We start from the raw sequence: 24,411 nt of genomic DNA, 5'->3' as shown, positions 1-24,411 counted from the left end.
AAGAAGAAAAAAGAATGAAGATATTTCTCAACTCAGGAAAAACTGAGGTTGGGAAGCACAATTTAAAAAAAAATAAAAAATACTACCCCTATTCTAGTAATGCAAAGTTATACGAATCAGTGAAGTATTCCTTTAAATCCAATTTCAACACACAAGGTCTCGTTTTTTAAAATCATGCCATAACCTGTTCATTCATTGGCATTAAAATTATCAATGCTACTTAATAGACTCTTTTAACAGTACTATTATTTTGCTTCTTACAGCTATTTCTGTTTCTTAGCGTTATTTTCTTGACAGAAGTGAGACCTGGAGCAGCCGACGCAATTTTCCCACAAGTTCACTCCTTGCCGCTCTTTGCGTTTGGCCTCGTCTTACTCGGCACGATGCCATGTTTCAATCATGCCGCTTCATTTGGCCCTTTGTGAGTCTGCTCCATGATGATGTGTGGGCTTCCTTCACAAGATAAAATTAGATGCTCGGCACTTTGCTGTAACTGGGCTGATACAAACTCAAACATTTAAAAAGGAAAAAAATCAGAGTTTCACTGAGAAACACAGTGACTGAAATCCAGCTTTTATCATTTGTTGATTTTCAAATCCTACCTTTTTATCAACCTTTCTCTGTCCCCATTTCCCATTCTTTGTACTTTGTTCTCAGTGTTACTTACACTTATTACTTGGGGGATGGGGAACTCTTTTATTTGCACCGCCTCCTCTGCCTCACAGCAAAAGATTGCACGTTTGAATGTGGAGGTCAGCTGGTGAGGTTTAGTGTGAACCAGTGACGGCTCCTGATGAACATTTCAGGCAGGGCAATTTTTTCTGATAATGATTAAGGTGACCCATTCAATAGGTGCATAAAGAAAGACAGTATCAATGTGTTCTTAGATTATTAACAGTCCTTGGTTATGATGGCAACTTGATAAACAAATATTATTTACATGAATCTAATGTATGATGTAAAATAGCTAAACAGGACACAAGATGTCTCCAGCAACCACACAGCATATTAAGTCATGTATTTATTAACTGACCAAGGATCAAGAGCTTTCACAACCTTTACCAGATACATACAACAAACATATGACACGATAGTGCAGTCAAATGATTCATTAAGTGTAAAGGAAAGTGTTGCTAAATGCATCTTACAATACTCTCTTACACAAAAAAGTCAGATTGTCTGATTTGCATGAAGTTTAACCTGCAGTTAAACCCTGAGCGATACAAACATCAAAAAGATCCTCATTGGAAATCCATTGGAGAGTCATTTTTCAGAAAAAAACTTTTTTAACATGAGAGTCAATGGGAGAATGCTGGGGCGATTCTCCACGTCAATCAAATCGCCCCAAAAGAGGCGGGACCATTTAAAACATGACTTGAATCTGACGATTCTGAATCTGATTGGACAATGAAAGATTCTATGTCTAGAACACTGAAAGGAATATTAATACCATCTTTGGAATGTTTCCTAGTTGGTAGGGTGTCGCCCAAATCACCCCAAAACACTGTATAGTTATCAACTCTTAAGGACAAAGTTGCAAACTCATTTTTAATTAGCATTTAAAAATTTACACGATTTTTCTAATTTACACATGTAACTTTGTAAGAAAATGTATATCAAATATCAAAACTACAATAAATGATTGGGCCAAAATTGTAATATTTTATTTGCCCAGGCTCCAAATGTGTTTTCAAGAAAAATTCAGGCCCTTCAACAAATAATCCAATAATTTGAACTTAAACCTTTCCATGCTGTGCATGATCTTGCTGGTGCTGGATAGTATTTGCACACCACAGCAAAGTTAAACGTACAATCAGACACTGATAATGAATGATTGATCTGACCAAAGGTGACATGTAACCTTTGTGGACATGCAGGCTAATTGTGATACAGGATGTGGGGAAATGGGTTTATGTCCAACACGAAACACATATTATGGATGAGGAACAAATGGAGAAAAATAAAGGACATCTGCCTCAAGTGGCTGTTGTGACTCTTAAAAATTACAACGTTTTTCTGATCGACTGACACGAAAACCTAGTGTCTAACATTTGTGATCTCTTTTTCAGATTTCACTGGTTACTTGCAGGTGAAAAAAACAAACAAAAACAGAACCCTAGAGGCATTAAGGCCAACGGCTGTTTTAATGGAGGCAATGTGTTTAAGACACGGTTCTTCCTTCAGTGCACAAGAGGAAATGTAGCTACTCAAAGATAATTGTAATTATCTTACATACGCTGCATGCTGCTAAATAGAGGTTTCATTTCCCTCATCAGAGAAGATAAAATGCAGGCAAACACTTTCATTTATTCCGGTTTAAATAAACCATTTGGCCATTTGAGCGAAGGGAGTCCCCACAAACAGCTTGTTTTCTATTTCTGCGCCACGTTCATTGCACATCTAAGAGTATTATTTACCCAGAGAGCTGGTTGGTCGATTACTTCATATGATCGGATTCAAAAGAGGAGTTACCACGGCAAAGGTATGGTCACAGATGATCAAAGATACAGAGTTTCTTTATCAACGAGTAGAGGAACTGATCTAAGACCAAATAACGTCCTACTTTCAACTTAATAGCTTCATCCAATGAAAAGCCTGGCCTTTTTACAACATGGAAAGTTGATGGAACAACATCATCACATTTTCTTTATGGTTACTGGTCAATAAATGGATCTCTGAAGGCATAAGAACTGCTGACCAATAACATTACTTCTGAAGATTTACCTCTCTGTCGAGAAGGCCCAGTCATTTCCAGAGCGACTAAATAATGCAGGCAGGATAATACCTTAAAGCTAATGGACGACACGGAACAATCACAACAGCTAAAACCTAAAAGCTAAAAGCTTATGGCTAAAATACACCACATGACGGTGGATCAGTGGTAGAGTGAGTCTCTTTCAACTGGAAGGTTGAGGGTTTGATTCCTGTCTAAATGCCGAAGCTTAACCCCACATTGCTCCTGACGACAGAGTGTGAATGCATTATAAATACAGACCATTTAGCGTTGACATTTTTTGGAAGAATACACTGGGAAAGTCAACTGTTCACCGTCTGAGACAGTTCGATGCGTTTCTCACACAAAAATGTGTTTGGCTTCATTTGAGTGTTTGTGCCTCACAGAATGTTGTACTTGAGGAGTTTGACACTCCAACGCTATTTTTGCATTCATCACTTTCCCTGTGCACACAGTGGAAAGCTGAAAACCTCACTGCACAGAGACACAGAGAGGTTGAACTTTTCAGTGAAGGAGGAGATTAATCTAACGACAGGCTTTTTATTAAAGGCCACATTATACTTCTCCGACTGCGTAATGCATTATCCGTCTGCGTCACCACGTAGACCACTTCTGCGTCATGGTGACGGATAGGCGCTGCAATTTCCCGCCCGATCAGTAGGGGTCGCTGCGCAAGGTTGTTGTGCTTTTGGCTTCAGTGAGCAATGGCGTCCGAGGGAGAAAGACTGTTGTTGTTGAAACAGCGGCCGTTTGTCACTTTTCTGTCACAGAACGCAGTTTTAAGATAATTTGAGGCGAGAAATTGGCCATTTAGAGTCTAAACATGTGCTGTGTGTGTTAAGATATGACGTATTTATAGTTCGGCAGCGACGAAGTCAGCGGTGTTCAGCTCCGCCCTCTGTGGACGCTCGGTGCTCACTGTGAGCCGACAGAGCAGCTTCGCTCGGCCTGTCCTGAGGACCAATCGCAGCTTTTGCCGTCTCCGTTGTCCCTTGACGGAGTGACGGACACTTAAAAAATATTCCGTGCAGCCGGAGACGACAGGACAACAGGTTCTGCGTCGACGCAGAGGACTCTGCGTAGCCTACGCAGAGCACTTTACGCAGGAGTATAAATTGGGCTTAATGAGGAAGGAAAAAACATTTTTCAAAAAACTTATAACGTATAAAACGTATAACTGTGTAAATGAACATTCAACTCAGATCACGTGAGCTGACTTACATGGTTTGAACATGAAATTAAAGTGTTTTCTGTTCGAACAAATACTCTGAATTAATTGATCAAAATAATGCACAACGATATAAATGAAATAAGTATTTTTTAACAATCATGTCACCAGTGGAAATATATATATAGATTTCAAACAGAGGAAAAACAAAGCACAGAAATCGATTTTCCCTTTCCAGTTCTCAAAATTTCTCAAAGCTCCAGACCCTGTGCAGTGAAACAGAAGCCCAACAGCAGGCAATAAATCACACCATCGTAAAGTGGATTCTACAACAGCCATAGCTACAGCGAAAACTGAAGTAAATTTGCAAAAAATAACCACCAATTTAATGTGATAGTATTGCTGAATGTTTGGTATACGATCATAGACTGTACATAAAAAAATGGGCGTAGTCTTACGGTTGTAAAACAAACTCCCTAATGAAGCCTCAGGATTCGGGAATTACAGTCGTTGTACCCACACGTTCACAGACAGTGATGTCCACCAAGTTTGACAACACTAGCTGTCAATCACACTGGTGTCCACTCACATTATCGTCTTTTTTCCCTCCGAATGGGAAAATAATTCACAAAACAGATATCAGGCTCTTTTGAAGAAGATGTAAAAGTAGTGATGGAGACGATTAACTCCTCTAGAAAATGTTCACTGACATTAAATCGAGTGAAAAGGAGGTTTATTTTTCCGAGACTCAGGGTGAATTCCAATTCCTTGCTTAACCCTCAATCTCAAAAATGTGCTGTCCCGATTCTCGGGAAAAGTTTATATTGAGATTTTCCGAGACCACCCTTGGGAGCAAGGGCTACCCAGAATGCATTGCGTTTTGACATAACAAAGATGGGCGCCGAAAGCAGCAAAACGAGTACGCTATAAATTAAGTATTTTCTTTGTTAATAGAGATATAAACATTATGAAAACCATTGTATTATCTTAGTTATGGCCCATATTATGGATTACTGACGTCATTGTTGCGTAACATTTATTTTTATTTTACAATCTTTTGTCAATAGCCGGCCGGTGCGGACAAGCGATCGTTTGCTATGGTTTACTTTTCAATAAGCCGTGGTGTGTGGTAACTGTCAGCTGAATATGTCCGTGGTTGTGGTATTTGTATGAGTATCATCTTATAACTATCTGACAACCTAATAACTTGACCGACAAACGGATCGTAATAAATAATTGTGACGTAAATGTGTTCTAGAGTTAGAGTTGGCAGACTGGACGCAGCTTTTGCGTTATTCTGCCCCCCACAGTCTGAAGACGGATCTGCATTTAAGGGGTGTCCCATTTCTAAGTGATAAAATAACCCCCAACATTTTGTTTTGAGGGCCAGTGAAGATTAAGGGTTGAGCTTGAGGGTTAAGATTGAGGGTTAAGATAGGAATTGGAATTGGCCCTTATTTACAAACAAAGTTATTTTTCTTTGTTGCTCCCCCCTTCTTGTTGTCCTTCTTCATGAGCTTCACTTTTTAAAAGGAAAACTAAGTCCCAGCTACTGTCAGTATATAATGCAGTCCAGCTCTTGAGCACACAGTCTGAGCCAACCATGGAAACAGACATTTATAAGGCCCACAGAGCCCAGAGGAACGGTGATTGCTATTCCATTTTTAAAAACGACCATATAATCACACAATAAGCTATATAATCATATCTGACACTTTTTCTGTAAAAGTTAGATTAGAAAATCAATGGGAGACAAATGCATTTGCACCATCTCAGCCCTGAGTGCTGACGCCATCAATGTTCAATCAAGTGGGGCCCTCCACTTTCTCCTCCCTTCCTCTCATTCATCTGATTTTCCCTCCGGTCTGAACAGAGGGATGGATGGATGGAAGAGAGGAGTGAGGGAAATGGATGCATGTGTGGAGGAGTAGGTCGATAGGTTATTATCATCAGCATACATCAGGCAACCCATATGGAAACGACTCAAACCACTTTTCCCCTGGATGGATGATGGATGGATGGATGGATGGATGGAAGAGGAAGAAACCTCAGCGATTGATTGAATGGAAAGGCAGAGGAAGGCTAATGGAGGATATGAGCCAGAACAGACAGAAAACAAATAACAAATAAAACCATGATAATCAATTTTTGGATAAAAAAAAACAACAACAACAAAAACCCAACTATAAATAGGAGTGTGACACACTGTAAAACATACATTAAATTGAATTGCATGCAAATGCTATCGATGCAGTCATCAACTGTGTGAGTGAGAGTAATGACGCAAAGGCTAAGTGAGCGTCTGTGTACCCACATTTTTACTCCAGCTACACTCATGCTATGTAAAAATGTTCAATCATTACTCAGATCTGCACCGACAAGTATGCAAATGTATCTGCGTACGGTACGTGACCCGTGCATATGGCAGCTGTTTTTTGTTCTCTCTTTCTCGCTGCCTCTCTCTTCGCGTTCACATCCAGGATAATAGCAACCGTAAAGAAACCATGACACTACGGGTCTGAGGACGGCAAGAAAAAAAAATAAACGCATAATAAAAAAGTTAAAAGTGCGACCAATTATATAACAAATATTCGTGCAGCAGTGTTTGAAGCATTAAAATAATATAGTACAGGCCTCATTACAATGAAATACTTTAATTGTGAAAGTACCATCTTACGTACGTCTCAAAGCATGATTTAGTATAACTGACTGCAAGAATCCCTCACCCATACAGTGCAGTAACCCTGCGTCAGTTACATTTTTCCATTCTTTTCCTTTCATGTTCTGGCCGACAGCTCTTTATGTTTGAATGGCAGACAATATTAACCCAGTGCACCATAAATAAAGTGCCTGGTGGTGCAGTTTGATATTTGAAGCACAGACATCTTTTTCCCCCCGTCATGGTGGATGAGCTTAACATCTACAGTACAGTAGTACAGTAACAGTGAATATCTCTGGGCATGTCAAAGTGAGGCCTCCAGACCAGTGTGGAACCTCATTGTTTCTTTTTTACTCTATCACATCTCCCACTGCTGTGACTGTGAATGATTTATGTGTTCATGGCTTGTGTGTAGTGTGGACCGAAGCAGCCGATCATAGAGTTGATGAGGCAGTTGTGTGAACTTTGTTCAGTTTCATTTTTTTGGGATGAAAACTATGTCTGGGATTCTCTGGAGTGGTGAAACTAGGCCGTCCGTGTCCACAGTCCTGAATTATGTCCTACACTGAAGGACCAACAATAAAGAGGGGGTGGGGGGGGGGATCCTGTAGCTTGCTATATGATAAAGGGGATGTAATGATGTTATTAATGTCAAGATACTGCAATAAAAGACATGATTTCAGGGCAACAACAGCAGTTGGTCACCAGTTACGTGAACACAAAATGATCCAGTGACACAAATGGCTTGAGTTTAATGTGCCGTTACCAACCGCTTTTACTAAAATCAAGCTACTAAGAGCTATACTACTATGAAAACACCGCAATAATAATCAATATGCCAGGGCAAACACTGATATTTTTATTGCCAGATTTCAATTGCCAGGCGTTGCTGCTCAAATGGATGAGGGAAACATGATTTGTTTACTTCCGTTAGACAGATATCATGATATATCCCTATATGATTGTCTTGCAATTTATAGATCATCACAGAATCGTTGTATCGTGATATTATTGGTATCGCGGTCCATGTATTGTATCGTGAGCTACCCTGCGATTCTCACCCCCTAACAACGACATCATTGTACCTTGACATTTTTGATATTATTACATCTCTAAAAATAACATTTTGATATTTAACATTAAGCTAAGCTGCCTAAGACAAGCGTCTTAGACCATACTTTAACCAAATGTAATGTATAAAACCTGAAACACCAAACATTCAAAGTTAAGTTGCTGCTTTAAAGCTCACTACGTAATCATAACACATAGTTCAAATAACCACAGTGATTCTGTGTGATTATTCTGATTAATGTCATGTTTTTCCAAATTGAGGTAATTTTCCCCACATAAGTAGAAGGCGAGAAGACTTCTTGACTTTTATATCATTAACAGCATTGACACATGCAATATGACAACCTGACATAAAAACTCATTTCACATAAGTAGAGTGGGTGTCTGTGACCGCCTGAAAGTAGTAACTAGTGTACTTTTGAGTATGTTTTACTGCTGCTGCCTTTATTTTCCCATACGAGTGTTTGTGTGTAGAATGCATGAGGTTAAGATGCTAACGTCGTATTATCAGTATGTCAGTGTGCCTGACGGCTCTTGACCTCGAGTTGTGGTGCCCCACTGTCCAGCCAAGAGACGCTGAGAGAGTCACTGTCAGGGCTAAGACTCAGAGGAACACCCACCCCTGTCAGTTTGTGTGTGTGGGAGAAACACAGGTCTAAATTGTTACGTGAGCTGTTTTGCACAAAAGTGATGAGGTCATGAGTCCTGTCAGGGCTGTCTGTGAAGAGAGGAACAGGCACCATCACACTGACTGACAGCTTCAGCTCTGAAGATGTTTATGCAGGAGGCAGATGGCCGGTGTGTGCATGTGTAGATAAAAATAATCAATGATTTCTTAGTTTTAGGATTAGGTGATCCGAGAAGAAATAACATTGGAATTCAAAGTCGCCCCCAACAACAAATGCTGGGTGTTTTTTTCATCAGCTTTATCTGAACAGAGAGGTATTTCTAAATATAGCAACCATCTTACAGGTCTTTGAATAAAACTTTGGAGCAGTTTAATCTCAGCGGTAATAAGCGTGTCAAGCACCTCGCGATTGTACTTGGTGAAACTTTAATTAGCTGCGTAATAATGAGAAATGATGATGCCCAGTATTGGGAGTAAAACGTCATATTTCATATTCAATCTGTAATTGCTTGACATTTCTGAATAAAACAATGCAACTTAGTGGGTTTTTTTTAGTTTTTTTTTTTACAAAAGTTCAGAATCTGTTATTTCCATTTATAAAAAAATGCTGATAGATTGGCTTCAAAAGCTTTTCATCCATCTCTTTTATATCCTAATTGTCTGTAAATTGTATACACTTGAGGTTTTTAGTCTCCGCACGTCTGCCTGCACAGCACGTCTTACCAATCACAGATCACAGAAGATCATAGAAGATCACAGAGGGTCTTGTGTTATTGATTTACTGGCCTCTAATGTAATGTTAACATGCAGAATAATAACACATAAATGACGTGTGTGACGGGTGTCATCTGCTGTATGTGTGCTTTATGTCAACATGACATGAACAGCTTTATTGATTTGCTAACTATACAATAAGACAATGCAAATGTGTAATGTCTGTCCACCTGTAAAGACAGTCAGTCCGTCTACATGCACACTTTAATCGAGCTAAGGCCGTAGTCTGACATGGGGAGGAGAAAATCGTTTTATTGGCAGTGTATGTCTGACTCCGCCTCCATAGGTGGCGCTGTATCCCTCTATGAGCGAGTGTGTATTGAATAATTTTTACTGTTGACCTTTATGTCACAGAAAAATAAACAAAATGGGTCGTGCTGTGGTTCTGAAGCATAAATCTCATCTCGTCGTCAGTCCAAAAGTGGAACTTCTCCGTAGCTTTCACTCTTCCCCGTACCACCTTGTTGTTAGCTCTTTTCTGGAAACAGTACTTCAGTTTATACGTCATCTCCTTCTACTTCCAAGTCAAAGACCGGAGCGGGAATTTTGGTGCATGACCAAAGAAATGCCAAGTCCGACTAAGCATATACATGCAGCCGTAATCAGACTATGAATCGCATTACCCAGGATAGTCCGACTAAGAGTAACTCAACTAATGTGTACATGACATTAAGAAAACAAAATGATTGTCTTAGTCTGACTAAAATCAGACTTTTAACATGCTTATAAGAACACTGAGTGAATGTGATAATGCCACTTGTCATTATCACATTAACGGCTGCAAAAATGCCAACAACGTCTGCACTGTGATTGACATTGTACGCCTCTTCACCACTTCACCTCAGCTCTCCATCTCTCCATCTCTCCCCGTCTCCCTACATCCCTCTATTAGGTCTGATGCTGTCAGCCTTCTTCTTCCCGCCCTCTTTCTCTCTAATAGGTTTGGCATTCTCAGCTCCATCCTCCCCTCTTAACATTACACCTTTCTGTCTCCATCCCGCTGTTCCTCCCTCTGGTATTGCTGACATGATTTGCCCTCTCCTCCCTCCCATCTCTCCTGGTTGACTCGAGCTAAAGTGCTGCCTGAGGGCCCTTTCGTGGGTAGCAGAATAAGAGCGCTCAGGGCCAAGGCCACAGGTTGAGCACACTCTGAAGAGAGGGAAAAGGGCCGAGAGGGCCGAGTTTTACATATGTACACAACAGAGAGAAGAGCGTTTACATAAGAGTGGATTAAGCAAATACATTGAGTCATGATTTTAGACTGAGTTATGATAAAAAAAATTGGTATCATAAGCCTTTTGTAAGCTAAACTAATTAGGTCACACACAGACTCTAACAGGAGTAAAGGCTCAACATTCTACATGACGGTGGATCGCTGGATTGTGCTCGTTTCCCAAAACCCCTTTTTGATAAAAAAAAAATAAGTACACAATTACAAGGACATCATGTGGAGGGGGACTGCAACGGAGCTTCAGTGGGATGGTGTGTGTTTGTCAAGCGTTAAAATTACAGTGGTGATTTTCAGATGTATTTAAATTTTCCTTTCCCCTCTTCTCTCTGATGAACCACTGTATTCTCTATACCTCTTCGGGTGTCACCCGCCATCACCCCATGTCCTGGTCTCTAATTGGCTGGGCTGGCTTGATTTGTTGTGGACATGGATCAAATTCCAGCATGCTGCAAATGAGATTGGAGTCTGCAACACATGCAGCGCCGAGTCTCTGTGGGCCTGGTCTTTGGGGGATTTCACACTTGGCGGTTGCCAGTTCAGGGCTATTAGCCACAATTTCCAAAACCCGTCGACGAGAGGATTACCGGACTGAAAATGTTGTCGCGTAAACTAGATTTTTTTTCCATGGTGTCAGTATACTGTAACAATACCGTTGTCTTAGCAGCGCTGGATGGACCGTCATGAAATTTGGTTCAGACTATTATTCTAGAACTAAGGCAGCAAGGCTAAAATAGTTTTACTGCAGTGTCCTAAACATTCACAGACGTAACAATTGTTTGAACGCTACCTACCATCTACCGTGAAGAGTTTCGTAAGCTTTGTTTTACAGGAAATATGCGGCGAGGTGCACTTACACACACACACACACACACACACACAAGCACATTCCCGACCGTACAAAGAAACCCACACTGAACCATAGGTCAAAGCCTGCTGGCTCTGCAACAGTGAAGCAACATGAGCTTAACACCCACAAAGCATCATGGGAGCAGGATGATGTGGGTGTATTGATTTCTACGAGGGAGTGGGGCAAGAGAGGTGGAGCCAAAACTGGAAATGCAATAGAAGACAAAATACTCACTGAGTAACAGTCTAAATGGACATTTGAGGGTGGAGTGGATGTAATGGAGCAGAGTGGTTATAGAGAATCACACAGCTGAACTGAGCAAGTGGAAGGAGGTTTGGAGGGAGGAAGGAAGTCGAAGGGTGGGGTCGGCGTTGTAGCAGCCACACCTCACCATGGAAACAGTTGCTAAGTGATACCACCAGGTGGGCCGACAGGGACGCTGGCCCCTGAATTTTACGACAGCACCTCTTAAGGCCACATTATACTTCTCCGACTGCGTATGCGTTATCCGTCTGCGTCACCACGGAGATGCCTCGAGCCTTTATACTTCTGTGTCGTGGTGACGGACACGCGCTGCAATTTCCCGCCCGATCAGTAGGGGTCGCTGCGCAAGGTTGTTCTGCTTCAGGCTACAGTGAGCAATGGCGTCCGAGAAAGAAAGAGAGAGAAAGACTGTTGTTGTTGAAACAGTGGCCGTTTCTCACTTTTCTGTGTGATGGAACGCAGTTTTAAGATAATTTGAGGCGAGAAATTGGCCATTTAGAGTCTAAACATGTGCTGTGTGTGTTAAGATATGACGTATTTATAGTTTGGCAGCGGCGTTATCGGCGGGGATCAGCTCCGCGTCTGTAGACGCTCGGTGCGACTGTGAGCCGGCACAGAGCAGCTTAGCTCGGCCTGTCCTGAGGACCAATCGCAGCTCTTGCCGTCTCCGTTGTCCCTTGACGGAGTGACGGACACTTAAAAAATATTTTGTGCAGTCGGAGACGACGTAGAGGCTCTTCGACAGGCTCTGCGTCGACGCAGAGTCACTTAACGCAGAAGTATAAATTGGGCTTTACCTGTTGGCTTTGAGTTGGCTGGATAAGGAAGTGAGAATCAGACCTTCAGTGATGATTGTGTAACATTTAAACAAACAAACAAAAACAGCTTTTTGTCACATAACGGGACACTGGGAGTGAGGGGAACATAGATTCCAGAGCTTGGTCTCACAGCACAGACATGTTCAATGAGCCATTACCACCTAACTACATACACCCCGCAGCTCTGTTCCTGCCCAGCACGACATGAAAACTAAAGGCTTGTTATAGGCTGTTGTTATAGTTGCCAACTTGACTGTCATATCTGTGTGCACACAAGTTTAATAGTATACCTTCACACCAAAAACTACCCATTAATAACAATTCATGAGAAGCTGTTGCGCACACACACACACACACACAGAGAAAGGGGAACCCACCTGGCAGAAGACCGGCTTGTAGGTTTCTGAGAACAGCTGGGTCAGTTCTTCAGAGTCACAGAGGTCCAGGGGCAGTCGGTCCACACACAGACACTTGGAGTGCAGGTTCTCCTCCTGGCTCAGCTGGTTGACGTCCATCCACTGCACCATCAGCGAGCGATCGCCCTGTGGATATGTGCGGTGCATAATCAGATATTTAAGGCTCACACCTTGCTTCATATTTAGACACAATACATCACAAACACTCATTTAACCTGTTTTAATATGAGTCCGAAATATGCCGAGATCTGCGTTTGAGCTGATTCCCCCCCCCCCCATGTTATACTTTGGCAATAAATAGAAAACAATCTCAACGTGCAGACACAATAACTGTACTGATTTATTTCAGGTTTATGATTGCAATTTCAACTTAACGTTTATTGTCAAAAATAACATAATATAAAGATGGATAGTGGCTGCTTTCAGGGTTTTGTTTTTTTTTGTTGTTTTTTTAATAATGAATTTAATAAGATCATAATAAAGTCACGAGGAAAGATGCAGCTCTGCCTTGTGGCACATTAAAAAGATAAATCACAAGGACTGTATGTTGGCTGAGCTAGACAGGATTTTCGAGTCACTCCAGTGAAATATTAATGTTGTTCTCCAGTCACGATTATCACGATGAAAGAAATTCACCACAATTGACTTATTGTAAGTGCTTTTTATCACGAGTAGCAATAAGATCCTATATGTTGCCATCACTAATCACACATGATAGGAAAAACTTCTTTAAATCAGTATTGCAATTTTGTCATTGCATCAATAAAGACTGATGTTTACTAAAGTAAGTGCTGAAGAAACATGTTAATTTGCCATAATTATCTGTTACACTGAAATGAAAGAACGGGAAATAAGGACAACTATACTCACTGGCCACTTTATTAGGGACATCTGCTCAACTACTCCTCAACACAAACATCTAATCAGCCAAGCGCGTGGCAGCAACATGCATTTAAGCATGTAGACATGGTCAAAACGACCACAGGAAGCGTAGTCCTAATATCAGTTTAGTGAACAAAGGTGATTTTGGTGACTTTGAACGTAGCATGGTTTATGAACCATGAAAAAAATAAAACAAAAATTGAATTTTTTTTTAAAATAATTTTTTGGAAACTCGAGATCTCGACTTTCCCCCCAAAAAAATGTGAAAAAAAAAAATACATATTTTTTTTTTGGAACTCGAGATATTAAATTTTTTTTTTTTTCTCTATTTTTTTTTTCTCATGTCACTTCATTTAATTGAGAAAAAATGTAATGAATTAATCAAGTGGCCAGTTGTATAGTACAATAATTACTGTTGTTTTTTAATCTCTCAGTCTTAGATCACATAAACAACTGCACATTAACGTACCATTGGTCGGCCCAGCAGCTCAGAGCGGGCCCGAGAAGCAGAGTCCTTCTTCATGTATTCAACGAACCCATATCCTTTGGAGTGGCCCGTGAGTTCGCTGTACACCAGGAAGGAGCGCTCGATGTTTCCGTAGGCGCGCACCAGCTCCTCAAACTGCTGGGACGTGAAGGTGTGTGGCAGGTTGGTGAGGCAGAGCAGCGAGTCTGTGGGCTGCAGAGTGACGTTGATCAAGCGTCCCCGGACAGTGCTGTGATGGAGGGAGCGGATGGCATCCTGAGCCTGGTCCCCGTTCAGCAAAGTCACAAAGGCTGGAGGAGGGGACATTATGGAGACAGCGACGAGAGGGGAAAAGACAGACAAAGACAAAGACGAGGACAGACACAAAGAAAGAGACATATGCACAGACATAAATGGACAAGGACGTGTGAACATTTAAAGCAGACATTCAAAAACAGGCAGGAAGCGGTTTGGTGGAAAATGCAGAGTGGAGACAGTCAAAGAACGCACACGGAAACAGCTCACATGAAAGAAAATAAAAACAAATGACAAAATGTAGGAGAGTGGAAAGAAAAAAAGACGACAATTCGAGCACAAACAACCAAAGCCACAGACAGACAGTCATAAAGACAGAGATGGACAGATACACAGAGAGAAATACAACACATTAGCTACAAAAGCCACTAGGGAGCCACTGTGTAGGGGGAATCCACTGAGACACACACATACACACCTCAATACATAAAGAAACTAATAAGACTGTACAATAACACTGTTACTGTGCAGGCAGATTTTCTAAATAAGTAGAAATCTAAGTAAAATTGTGATTGTAGATCTTCCTTTTTGGTTTTAAATACAGCTCCTTGGTGTCAGAATGGCTCTTTTTCATTTTTTAGAAGAGGATCTATGTCCTCGTCTGCTGTGTTTTAGTCGCATCGGAAAAAAAAGGTTATTCAGAGAACTCACTTATTATTATCACTTCATTTTTTTGTTTTCTTTTCTCTTCTACAAATGTCTTGAGATATTATGTTATTACCTATGGATAAATACTTTGGCTTGTGTGGCCTGGTACAGCTGGAATAAGGATAAGGATGAGGAGCTAGAAAGTGTGTGTGATAAAAAAAAAGCTGATCTTTCAGCTGACCCAAAAGACACTAATGCTAAAAAAAAAACATTCAGCACTCAATTTAAAGAAAAAATACAGCTGCACCCTAACCATATCAGATTTAATTTGAATTGTAAACATACAGTATTGTTGTTGACCAAGGACAAAGCAAATACACATATAAATAAAAATGCTACTTGATGCGAAGAAACAACCTCTGAGATCCAGTGTCCACAGATCTCATCTACTTCTTATACAAACACGTTACCAAAGTAGCCAAGGATTAGATAAAGGGTGGTGAATATTTTCATAATCAATGTGAAACTGTAAAAGAGTTGGAAATATCTATTCAAGTGCACCTTGCACCGCGAGCTCTCGCGAAGGATGAATATCATCCTCAGGACAATGAAGTCTTGCTGTGTGTCATTCAGCTGAGTGAGGGTATGACCCACTCAACCCCCTGTCTTTTATCAAGCCCCTACCTCACCTGTACCGACCCTGCCCCCCAAAAATAATGCACATTTGTAACCGGAATTAGAGGCTGACGAATAAATCAGCCAGGACCAAACTATTATGTTGCTCTACATTAGCCCACAGCACAAAGGTATAGATTTATCCATTCATCTTCTACTGCTTTATCCTCCACATGACGGTGAGGGGAGAGCTGTGCCAATCGCAGTGGCGAAAGGCAGAGTTACACCCTGGACAGATGGCCACAAAGAGACAAACAACCATTCACTCTTGCACTCACACCTACAGTCAATTAGAGTGTCCAATTTACCCTAATTTCCTTATTGCATGTTTTTGGACTGTGGGAGGAAACTGGAGAAAACCCATGCACGCACAGCGATGGATTTATATCACAGATAAATATATATATTTTTTTTAAAGTTAATAGCTGCTTGTAAGAAAAAAGTAAATATGAAATGCAAATCGATTGGAAAATAAGCCAACTTCTCTCTGGATTTATGACATCAATAAAGATTTTCCTGAGGAGTTCAGGGACTCATTCGCTAGTTTCAGGTCTTCTTCAGTAACACACAATGATGGGAACACAATTGTGTGTCCATTTAGGGCCACATAGCAAGAGGGTCACCAGTTTGAATCCCAGTGGACCTTTGTGTGTGGGAATTTCTCCAGATACTGTGGTTTAATGGACACTGTAAATTAATCATAGAGTGAATGGTTGTTCCTCTCTATATATTTTGCCCTGCCATGGACTGGTGATCAGATCAGGGCGTATACCCCACCTTTCACCCTGTGTCAGCTCGTCGTTTTTCTCCAGCAACCCACGACCCTCATGTGGAGGATAAAGTGGTAGAAGATGGATGGATGTTGCAGGCAATGCCTGAACCGAAACGCTTTCGCTTTGCCATTTTGTTCGTTTATGCTCGTGACTTTATACAGACGCACAAATTAAACAACGCCGGACGTTCCGTGACGAGGCGTTCCAACACTCTACACCTGTCGTACCTGGCTATAATTGTACTTAAAAAGTGTAGTCTGTCCTCAGTGATCAGAAAACATGATAATCACTGACGGTATCGTATATTTCACACTAAAATGTAAAGGAAATCAATTACTATTTCTTTTGTGAGGTTCAAATTATGTACTTTTAAGATACTGCAAACTCTCACATCAGTGTGAATAATCAACACAGGCATGCAAATGTGCTTTTTCAATGCACAAAGTGGGAGTGTTTTTGCGAGCTGTTTCACACTGAGCTCCAAACAACGGGTCATTGTTACGGCCTACATACTTATATGTAAATTTGCTCTTTCAGTGTGTACATATACTGAGGTCAGACGTGGAGGAAAAACTACAGAAACAGCACCAGCATAGAGGAGAAAAGAGAGAGATTTTTACACTCTGGATACGACAATCTCCAGGCCTTAAATCAAATTTCAGAGCAATTTAACAACAGAAAGGAAACATCACAAAATGGCCCACGTTTTTGGTACAAAATACAACAAATAGTCCTGTCCTGCAGGAAATGGAAAGCTTGAGAGCTAAAGTTTGGGTACGCCGCCCACAGATCGCTGAGTGATCGTTCAATTATTCAGGTGAAAACACTGGCAGCAGCTGCCTCTGCCACTGAGAGGGAGCAACGCCGTCGAAACACACCTTGGTCCGCCCCCAAAAAAACTAAAATTGTGAACCTTTTGTCAACTTTGTGATTGAGCAATTCATTGTAGAATTCTAGAAGGTGTAAGAAGTGAAAGTCCTTATGTTTAAGATGTTGGGAACAATGTAAAACACATTTCCCTGTGAATGACGTCAACGTCTGATGGAGAACGTTAATGTTTAACACTTTGGAGTTGGAACCATAAACTATAAGTCATTTCCCTCTACCTACTGTAAAGCTACAGGGTTTCTTATCAAAATGATACCAAATGTAAAAAAAAAAAGCAAAAAAATGCAAAACAGAAAGATAATCTGGGTGATTAAAAACATCTGTAATGCAACGTATTCATGAGCACCAGCTCTTTTATGTGACATCAAAGCTGCAGAAGGTATTGACAAACCAGCCATCAACTTCCCCTCAAAATAAAGACACAGTGTCTTAAGAATTCTAGGATTTAAAAGTCTTTTAACTGTTTAACACAGAGCGTATCGCAGACAACACGTCTCCATTACCGTAATTCGTAAAAATTAGAACGTTTTCTGAAAGCTGAGAAGTTGCACGTCAAAGCCAACTTCACTCGCGCTGTTGCAGGAAGCCGGAGAATCAGAAACAAAAACTCAGACAAATGCTTTTTCAATGTGTTACAATATTCAAATTTCAAATTTAACAAGCAATCTGGTGTTTGTGTACAAATACAGTGTTTTTTTTCCAATACAAATGTTTTTCTTCATTTTAAATTGTTATTACACCATTTTAACGTGGCAGTAAATTGTAAATAACTAAAAATAGTAAGTTATTCTGGACATTTCTGGCCCTTTTATGGTCCCTTTAAGTCCAGACGGACATTTTGAGGCTCAGGTGTTAAAGCGGAACTAGACCGGAAGTTCCTATTATCACTGTTTTTTTTGGTGTGTATCTGCGTCATTACCTTGTTTATGAAGCCTGACGGTTCGAAACAAACAGTTCAGCCATTGCTGAGAACGTTGTGTTTTATTGTAATCTCGGGGCTCAACGAGATCACTGAAAATCCCGTAATAGTTACGTAAGCAGCGGTTCTCCTGAACAACAGATCGTCCTGCTCCGGGCGGTAGTCCGGGCACATCCGGTTACGTACATTGAACCGCAGAAGAAGAATAACGTCCGTTGTGGAGGTGTTTCACGAGCGACAGTGTCTTCTGACTCTGGGTCTGACTCCGGTTTAAAGTCATAAATGGGACTGCGGCGGGGAGTCGTGACAAAGCTATTTTTAAACACTGTTAAAACAATGTTTTGATAATGACGAGCAGTGCATCCGCCGTTCCAGAGGGGGGCGCTGCGCTTCTGAGAACGGATGTGCTGGATAGTACTGGCCAATCACAAGACTCTGTCTTCTGGGGGTGAAAGTTCACTCTGAAACATCGCGGCTGAAAAACACTGTCAGAAAAGAGGATTTCTATCGGCTATTTTACAGCAACTAGGAGGCTTTTAACCATAAAAACAAGTTAATATATGTAAGTAGACCTCCATAACTAACATATATGTGCAAAAGGACCACTCTATGTGACCTTTAAAGGGTTAAAGCCACAGTATGAAACCACTGTTTCCTCTACATCGTGTTAGTCATCTCAGACGAGCACTGCAGTGTCAGATGGAAAATATAAGTAGAAAAGAAGTCAAAATGAGCAACACTTGGTGCATCTGCTCGACAGAAGTCTTTGTTTGCTCTGAGGACATCACCGGAGGCAGATTGAATACGAGGTCACAGAGAGAAACACAGAGAATCCATCTCCACCTCGCTGTATCTTCATCTATCAGCATGTCTGTACTTGTCTCTCTCTGTGTCCCCCCGGAGCTTCTGTATCTCTATTGATCTCTTTGTTTCGTCTCTTTGTGCCTCTTCTATCCACTCTGACTCCTGTGTGTCTTCACATCTTCTGCACGTCTGTCTGTAGGACCATCTCGCTGCATCTCTCCATTTCCCCGTATCTGTCTTCAGATGCCTCCTTCCTCCTTCTCCGTCCAAATCATTTACCCTCAAACCCCATCTAACACTATTACACACACACACACACAAACTGTAATTGATCTCTCACATTAAGCCGAGCCTAATCTGGGTTCGACTCGCCAAGTACGCCACCAAACATTAGGCATTAGGAGGAGATGACAACAATATGGTTTTACAGCCTGAGAGGAAGTGGAGGGGCTGATTTTTTCCTCCAGCAGAAACACACAGAACTCTAAACGAACTCCTAAATAACGTGCAAAATAATCTTGAAATTCACAGCCTGCTAACTGCTGCGTGGGCTACCAAGTGAACTTTGTCAAAAATGAAAAGAAGAAAACATGGGAGGGGAAAAAAAAAACGTTACAAAAAAAGTGGTGGCATTTTAATTATGGTTCTTTGCGTCTGAGCATGTCGATTATTCCCCGAGTGTGGAAGCACAGGAAAAGAAAAGAAATCTTCTATTGAAATCAGCTCCAAGGCTGCAATTCTGCTGCCACTTTCCCCCCTTGAAGGAGTTAATTAAAATCTGGGGACTTGCGAACGTCAAAGCAGACCCATTTAAACTCGAGGGGCAGGTCCTCATGCTGTGTGGAAAGGTGGGCCTGCTGTTTCATCTCAGCCCTGAGGCCAGGATGAAAGTCTCAGGTGGTGTGGGGGAGGAGTCTCATGGAGATAAATAACTCAGTTGGGCCAACAGGCGGAAAAATGCTACAGAATCTACAGCTTTCAGCTTTCCAGACACAGGCAGTTCATGCAGTTTCATGCATGTTCCTTCAACTGAACTCAAAACTCTCTGTTACTTGGACCTTTTATTGGCAATGTTGGCAGCAGGACACTAGGGATGGAAATGTTGGTCTGACTCCAGTCTGACTAAGCGTATACATGCAAAAGTAATCAGACTATGAATCACATAATCCAGCTAGATTAGTCCAACTAGGACTAGCTCGATTTTAAATGGACTAACTTTAAACATGACATTAAAGCTCACATAGAGTGGTCCTGTTGCACATATATTATGTTAGTTATGGAGGTCTTCTTACATACATTAACTTGTTTTTATGGTCAAAAACCTCCTAGTTGCTGTAAACGAGCCGATAGAAAACCCTCTCTTCTCATGCTGTTCCTCAGCCGCGATATTTCAGACATAAATCTCACCCCCAGAAGACAGAGTGTGTTGTGATTGGCCAGCCAGCGTTGAGCCTTCCCAACTGTCTTGTGATTGGCCAGTACCCCGGAAGTGACATAATCAGCACACCCACTCTCAGAAGCGCAGCTCCCCCCTCTGGAACGGTGGATGCACTGCTACTCATAATGAAAACATTGTTTTAACAACGTTTAAAAATAGCTTTGTCCCGACTCCCCGCCGAGAACCGCTGTTTACGTAACCGGACCGGGTTTTTTCAGAGATCTCGCTGAGCCCGAGATTACAATAAAACACAGTGTTCTAGGCAGTGGCTGAACTGTTTGTTTTGAACCTTCAGGGCTTCATAAACAAGGTAATGACGCAGATACACACTAAAAAACGGCGTTGATTGGAACTTCCAGTCTAGGTCTGCTTTAAGGAAATGGAATTAAAGTCTTTAACTCTATTTAACTCTTTAACACCGAGCATATCGTATAAGATTGCACAAGGGCACTATGCATTACCGTAATTATGCAACGGTTTGTGCTATTGGAAAAATTCCAACAGTTTCAGTTACATGCAGGTATTACCCGTGCTGTTGCAGGAAGCCGGCAAATCAGCCTTTTTTATGGTTAAAATAAACAACACAGTTTACTGATCTTAGACCTTACCCACACAGAAACAGAACTTTTTCTTTTTTCACAAAAAATACACAAAAACAAATAAGTTTTATTCCAAAATAGTATATCTTACAATGTATACAACCACAGAAACAGAGTCAGAAGGAACAAAGTAAAGGACATAAAAGTTATCATAAAGTGACCAAACACAAGCAGAAGATGACGAAGTGGCAGCAAAGATCATGCCAGATAGATCATCGTTTTCCCAAAGTTGCGTATTGATTGTATACACAAAAATCCAACACAAATAAAAGTCTTAGCGCTCCAATAATTGCTGGTTCCATGTGACTAAAAAGTCAAAATGACAGTAAACCACTGCAGATTCTCCAAAATGGGCCCTTAAGCTCTGCTAAAGGTGAAAACATGTTTGAGCAATGATGTAAGAGACTTTCAATTTGCTTAAGCGGGGGAGAGGCAGATAAAAGGGAAACCATGGACCTGAAGGTGCTGTCTAGAGATTACATCATTATTACAATTTCAACGGGAGCTAAGGTTATGCGTGCGAGTGAGTGAGCCACTAGGATAAAAATCTCTCTGATCACACAGCGTGAAAAAACCCTCACATCACATCCAACATCATCTTCAAGGGGACGCCAGCTTTGATCTGAACGGGTAACCTAAACCAAAAGAGACTCCACGAGTAAAAGATAAAGAACAATTGACAAAAAAGTGTTGCCTTCATCTATGCGTGGTAAAACAGTCATCAAGTATTAAAGCACACAGACACAACCACTAAAGCAGCTCGAGCTTCATATCACCAAATAAAACCATGGATTTATTCCTCTCTGCTACAGGATCTACACGACTAAAACACTTGAGAGATGCTGATTCCTCCTCCATCATCATCATCATCATCTACCATCTATATCTGGCACTTCCTCTCATCCTCGGAGCCCTTTGTCTTCTGACACACTGGCCCTCCCACACTCTCCTCTCCTCCTCCTCCTCCATCACCAACAACTCCTCTCCATTCCACTCCCATGATGTCGTAACGTCAGCTCGTGTTAAAGAAGAGATTTGAATACATTGAATAAACCCAGATGCAAAACTCACTGTCCACTTTATTAGCTACACACCTGTTCGACTGCTTGTTAAGGCAAATATCTAAATCAGCATTATATGGCAGCAACCCAATGCATTCTGGCATGTAGGCGCGGTGATTTAAAGGACTTGGAAGATTTTTTTTGTTGTTGTTGTTGTTGTTTTTAATGTGCCAGACAAGCTGGTCTGAGTATTTTTGGGACTGTGATCTACTGGGATTTTCACACTCAGGGTTTACAGAGAACGTACTTTAGGGGAAATATCCAGTGAGCAGCAGTTCTCTGGCAAAACGAAAAAAGAACGAAATGGCATGTTGATGTTGGAGATCAGAGGAGAGTAACCACCAAGGTATACGCATGTCGGACGTAGAAGGTGCCACTACAGTACTGCTATTGTAGCAGGTTTCCACTGTAGTGACGGGACAATATAAGATTATTATCTTTTATCAGGATTAATGTTATTTAATAATAAGTTAATTGTGGTGAATTCAATATCAATAATTCATTTCTTAATGTGCCTACGGGGAGCTGCATCTTTCCTCGTGACCTATTATTAATTAACCAATTCATCATCTATGATCTTATTTAATGATTTTTTCACTAAAGTACAGACAGAAGACTGCACCTTTTTACGGATTAAAAAAAATATATTACATTTTTCCATTCTTATTTTGGTCAGGACAAAAAACTTTTATAATCACCTACTGTCCCTATTAAAGTGGCTGTAAGTACCAACAACCAGTGAGGGTTAATGCACAACAAACGCCCAGACGATTTTTATTGGTAATTATTGTTTTTCCACATGAGCTATGATCATGAGCAAGGCATCAGTATGAATTACATTAAGTGGGGACAAAAAACTGCAACTATAGTTTCCAAAATAGGCTCACAACAATGGTTATTGCCAACAACTTAAACTACGGTTGAGTACTTAACAGATATTCTATACCTGCGTCAACAAAATCCTGAACATGGCTTTATTCTTCATGACATTCTTCATCTCCTTTTAGCTCCAAAGCTGCAGTATTTTTGATTCTAGTCACAGTGGCATCTAAGAATTAGATTTTCTGAACGTGAGTTATTAGAAACATTAGATATGAGATCATATTAAAATGTCTAGGTAGATTCCAAATATGAATGTCACTTGGACATCGAGGTGTCACGATTCTTCAAATCCTTGATTTAATTAGATTTTTTTTATTTAAATGTCCTGATTCAATTATCAATCTTTTTTCTCTCTCCGTCTCACACTTTTAGACTCGTCTAGTTTAGTCTAGGACTATTGGTGTTATTTCAGGTTAACTATAATGTCCATCGTTTGGTGTGTATGTAACTAACGCCTTATTTTCAAATTTAAATACTTTCTTAACAATATGAATGTAACGGTCGATGCTTAAATCCAGGGTTACCCACAGCCAGATAAAGTCGTACATCTGATGCTTTAAACACGTCTATAGCGCTATAGTTATCATTAATATTATTATTATTATCATAATTGTATTTGTTGCTCTTGTTTCAGTTGTATTAACACTTTCATAGAGCAGAAAATGAGGTTGGTGAGTGGGTGTCTGATTGACAGAGAGATGAAGAAATGGATAGATGGATGCGATGAGTGGATCTAACACTCAGCATCTCTTCAACAGGCCGCCCACTCGAGCCGCCTACAGCTTCATTGTTCTAAGAGCCGCTCTGTCCCTCTTTAAATATTTCACTCTAAAAAAATGTTTTAAAAAAGGATTTGATGCACCGTTTTACATATCCGTAACCACAATTGTAAGCCTCGGCACCATTTTGTGCAACGCGAGTGGAAGCTTGCGTTTCATGTGTGTGTGTGTTTCTAATTAACATTTACAAGTACAATAATCGCGTATTTTAATGCATTACTAAACTTCATCCATTCACTACATCCCATCACCTCCCACCTCTCAAAATCACCACTCTCCTCTTCTCCTGCATTATCTGAACCACTACACTGAACAGAGAGGGAGGTTTTTTCATCACAGATTCTTCTTTTGCTTGTTTTTCCTCCATTGATCAGTGTGTCCAAATCCAAAATCAGTCACAAATACGCCTTCAATTTACCAAATCTTCACACTGCCTGGTCAACGCAAGAGATTTAGTTTATCAGGTAACTATTTGAACAGGAGTTACAAAAATGTGACATACTAAAGGTGCATTATGTAATAAATCTAAAGCAACTCGTCATAAATTCCTCCTAACATGTCACAGAGACTCAGGAATAATGTTCATATAACAAACTGCACTCACCAACAACAACAGTACAGACAAAATATTAGCATTTAAAAAAATATTTTGCAGATGCAAATCATGTTTATGTTTTGAAATCTTGTTTTTGCATGTGGCGCCACCTACCGCCGTCTACCAATCTTTGCAGT

The 24,411-nt window shown here is 40.8% G+C and overlaps 1 protein-coding gene across 1 annotated transcript in view; it reads right to left on the bottom strand.

The window, feature by feature from the left end:
• The window catches only part of raver2 (ribonucleoprotein, PTB-binding 2), a gene marked incomplete at both ends in the record, with an annotated part of 102,305 nt that overhangs the window by 41,343 nt on the left and 36,551 nt on the right, over positions 1-24,411 (bottom strand). Inside the window, 2 exons of the mRNA XM_083888502.1 lie at positions 12,572-12,736; positions 13,962-14,269. Coding sequence (XP_083744628.1) covers positions 12,572-12,736; positions 13,962-14,269 — 473 coding nt within the window. The remainder of the gene's footprint in view (positions 1-12,571; positions 12,737-13,961; positions 14,270-24,411) is intronic.

Source organism: Microchirus variegatus (genome assembly GCF_963457635.1).
Source record: "Microchirus variegatus genome assembly, chromosome: 4".
Lineage (NCBI taxonomy): Eukaryota > Metazoa > Chordata > Actinopteri > Pleuronectiformes > Soleidae > Microchirus > Microchirus variegatus.
Note: the sequence above shows the minus strand (reverse complement) of the source record. Positions and strands in the feature narration are given on the sequence as shown.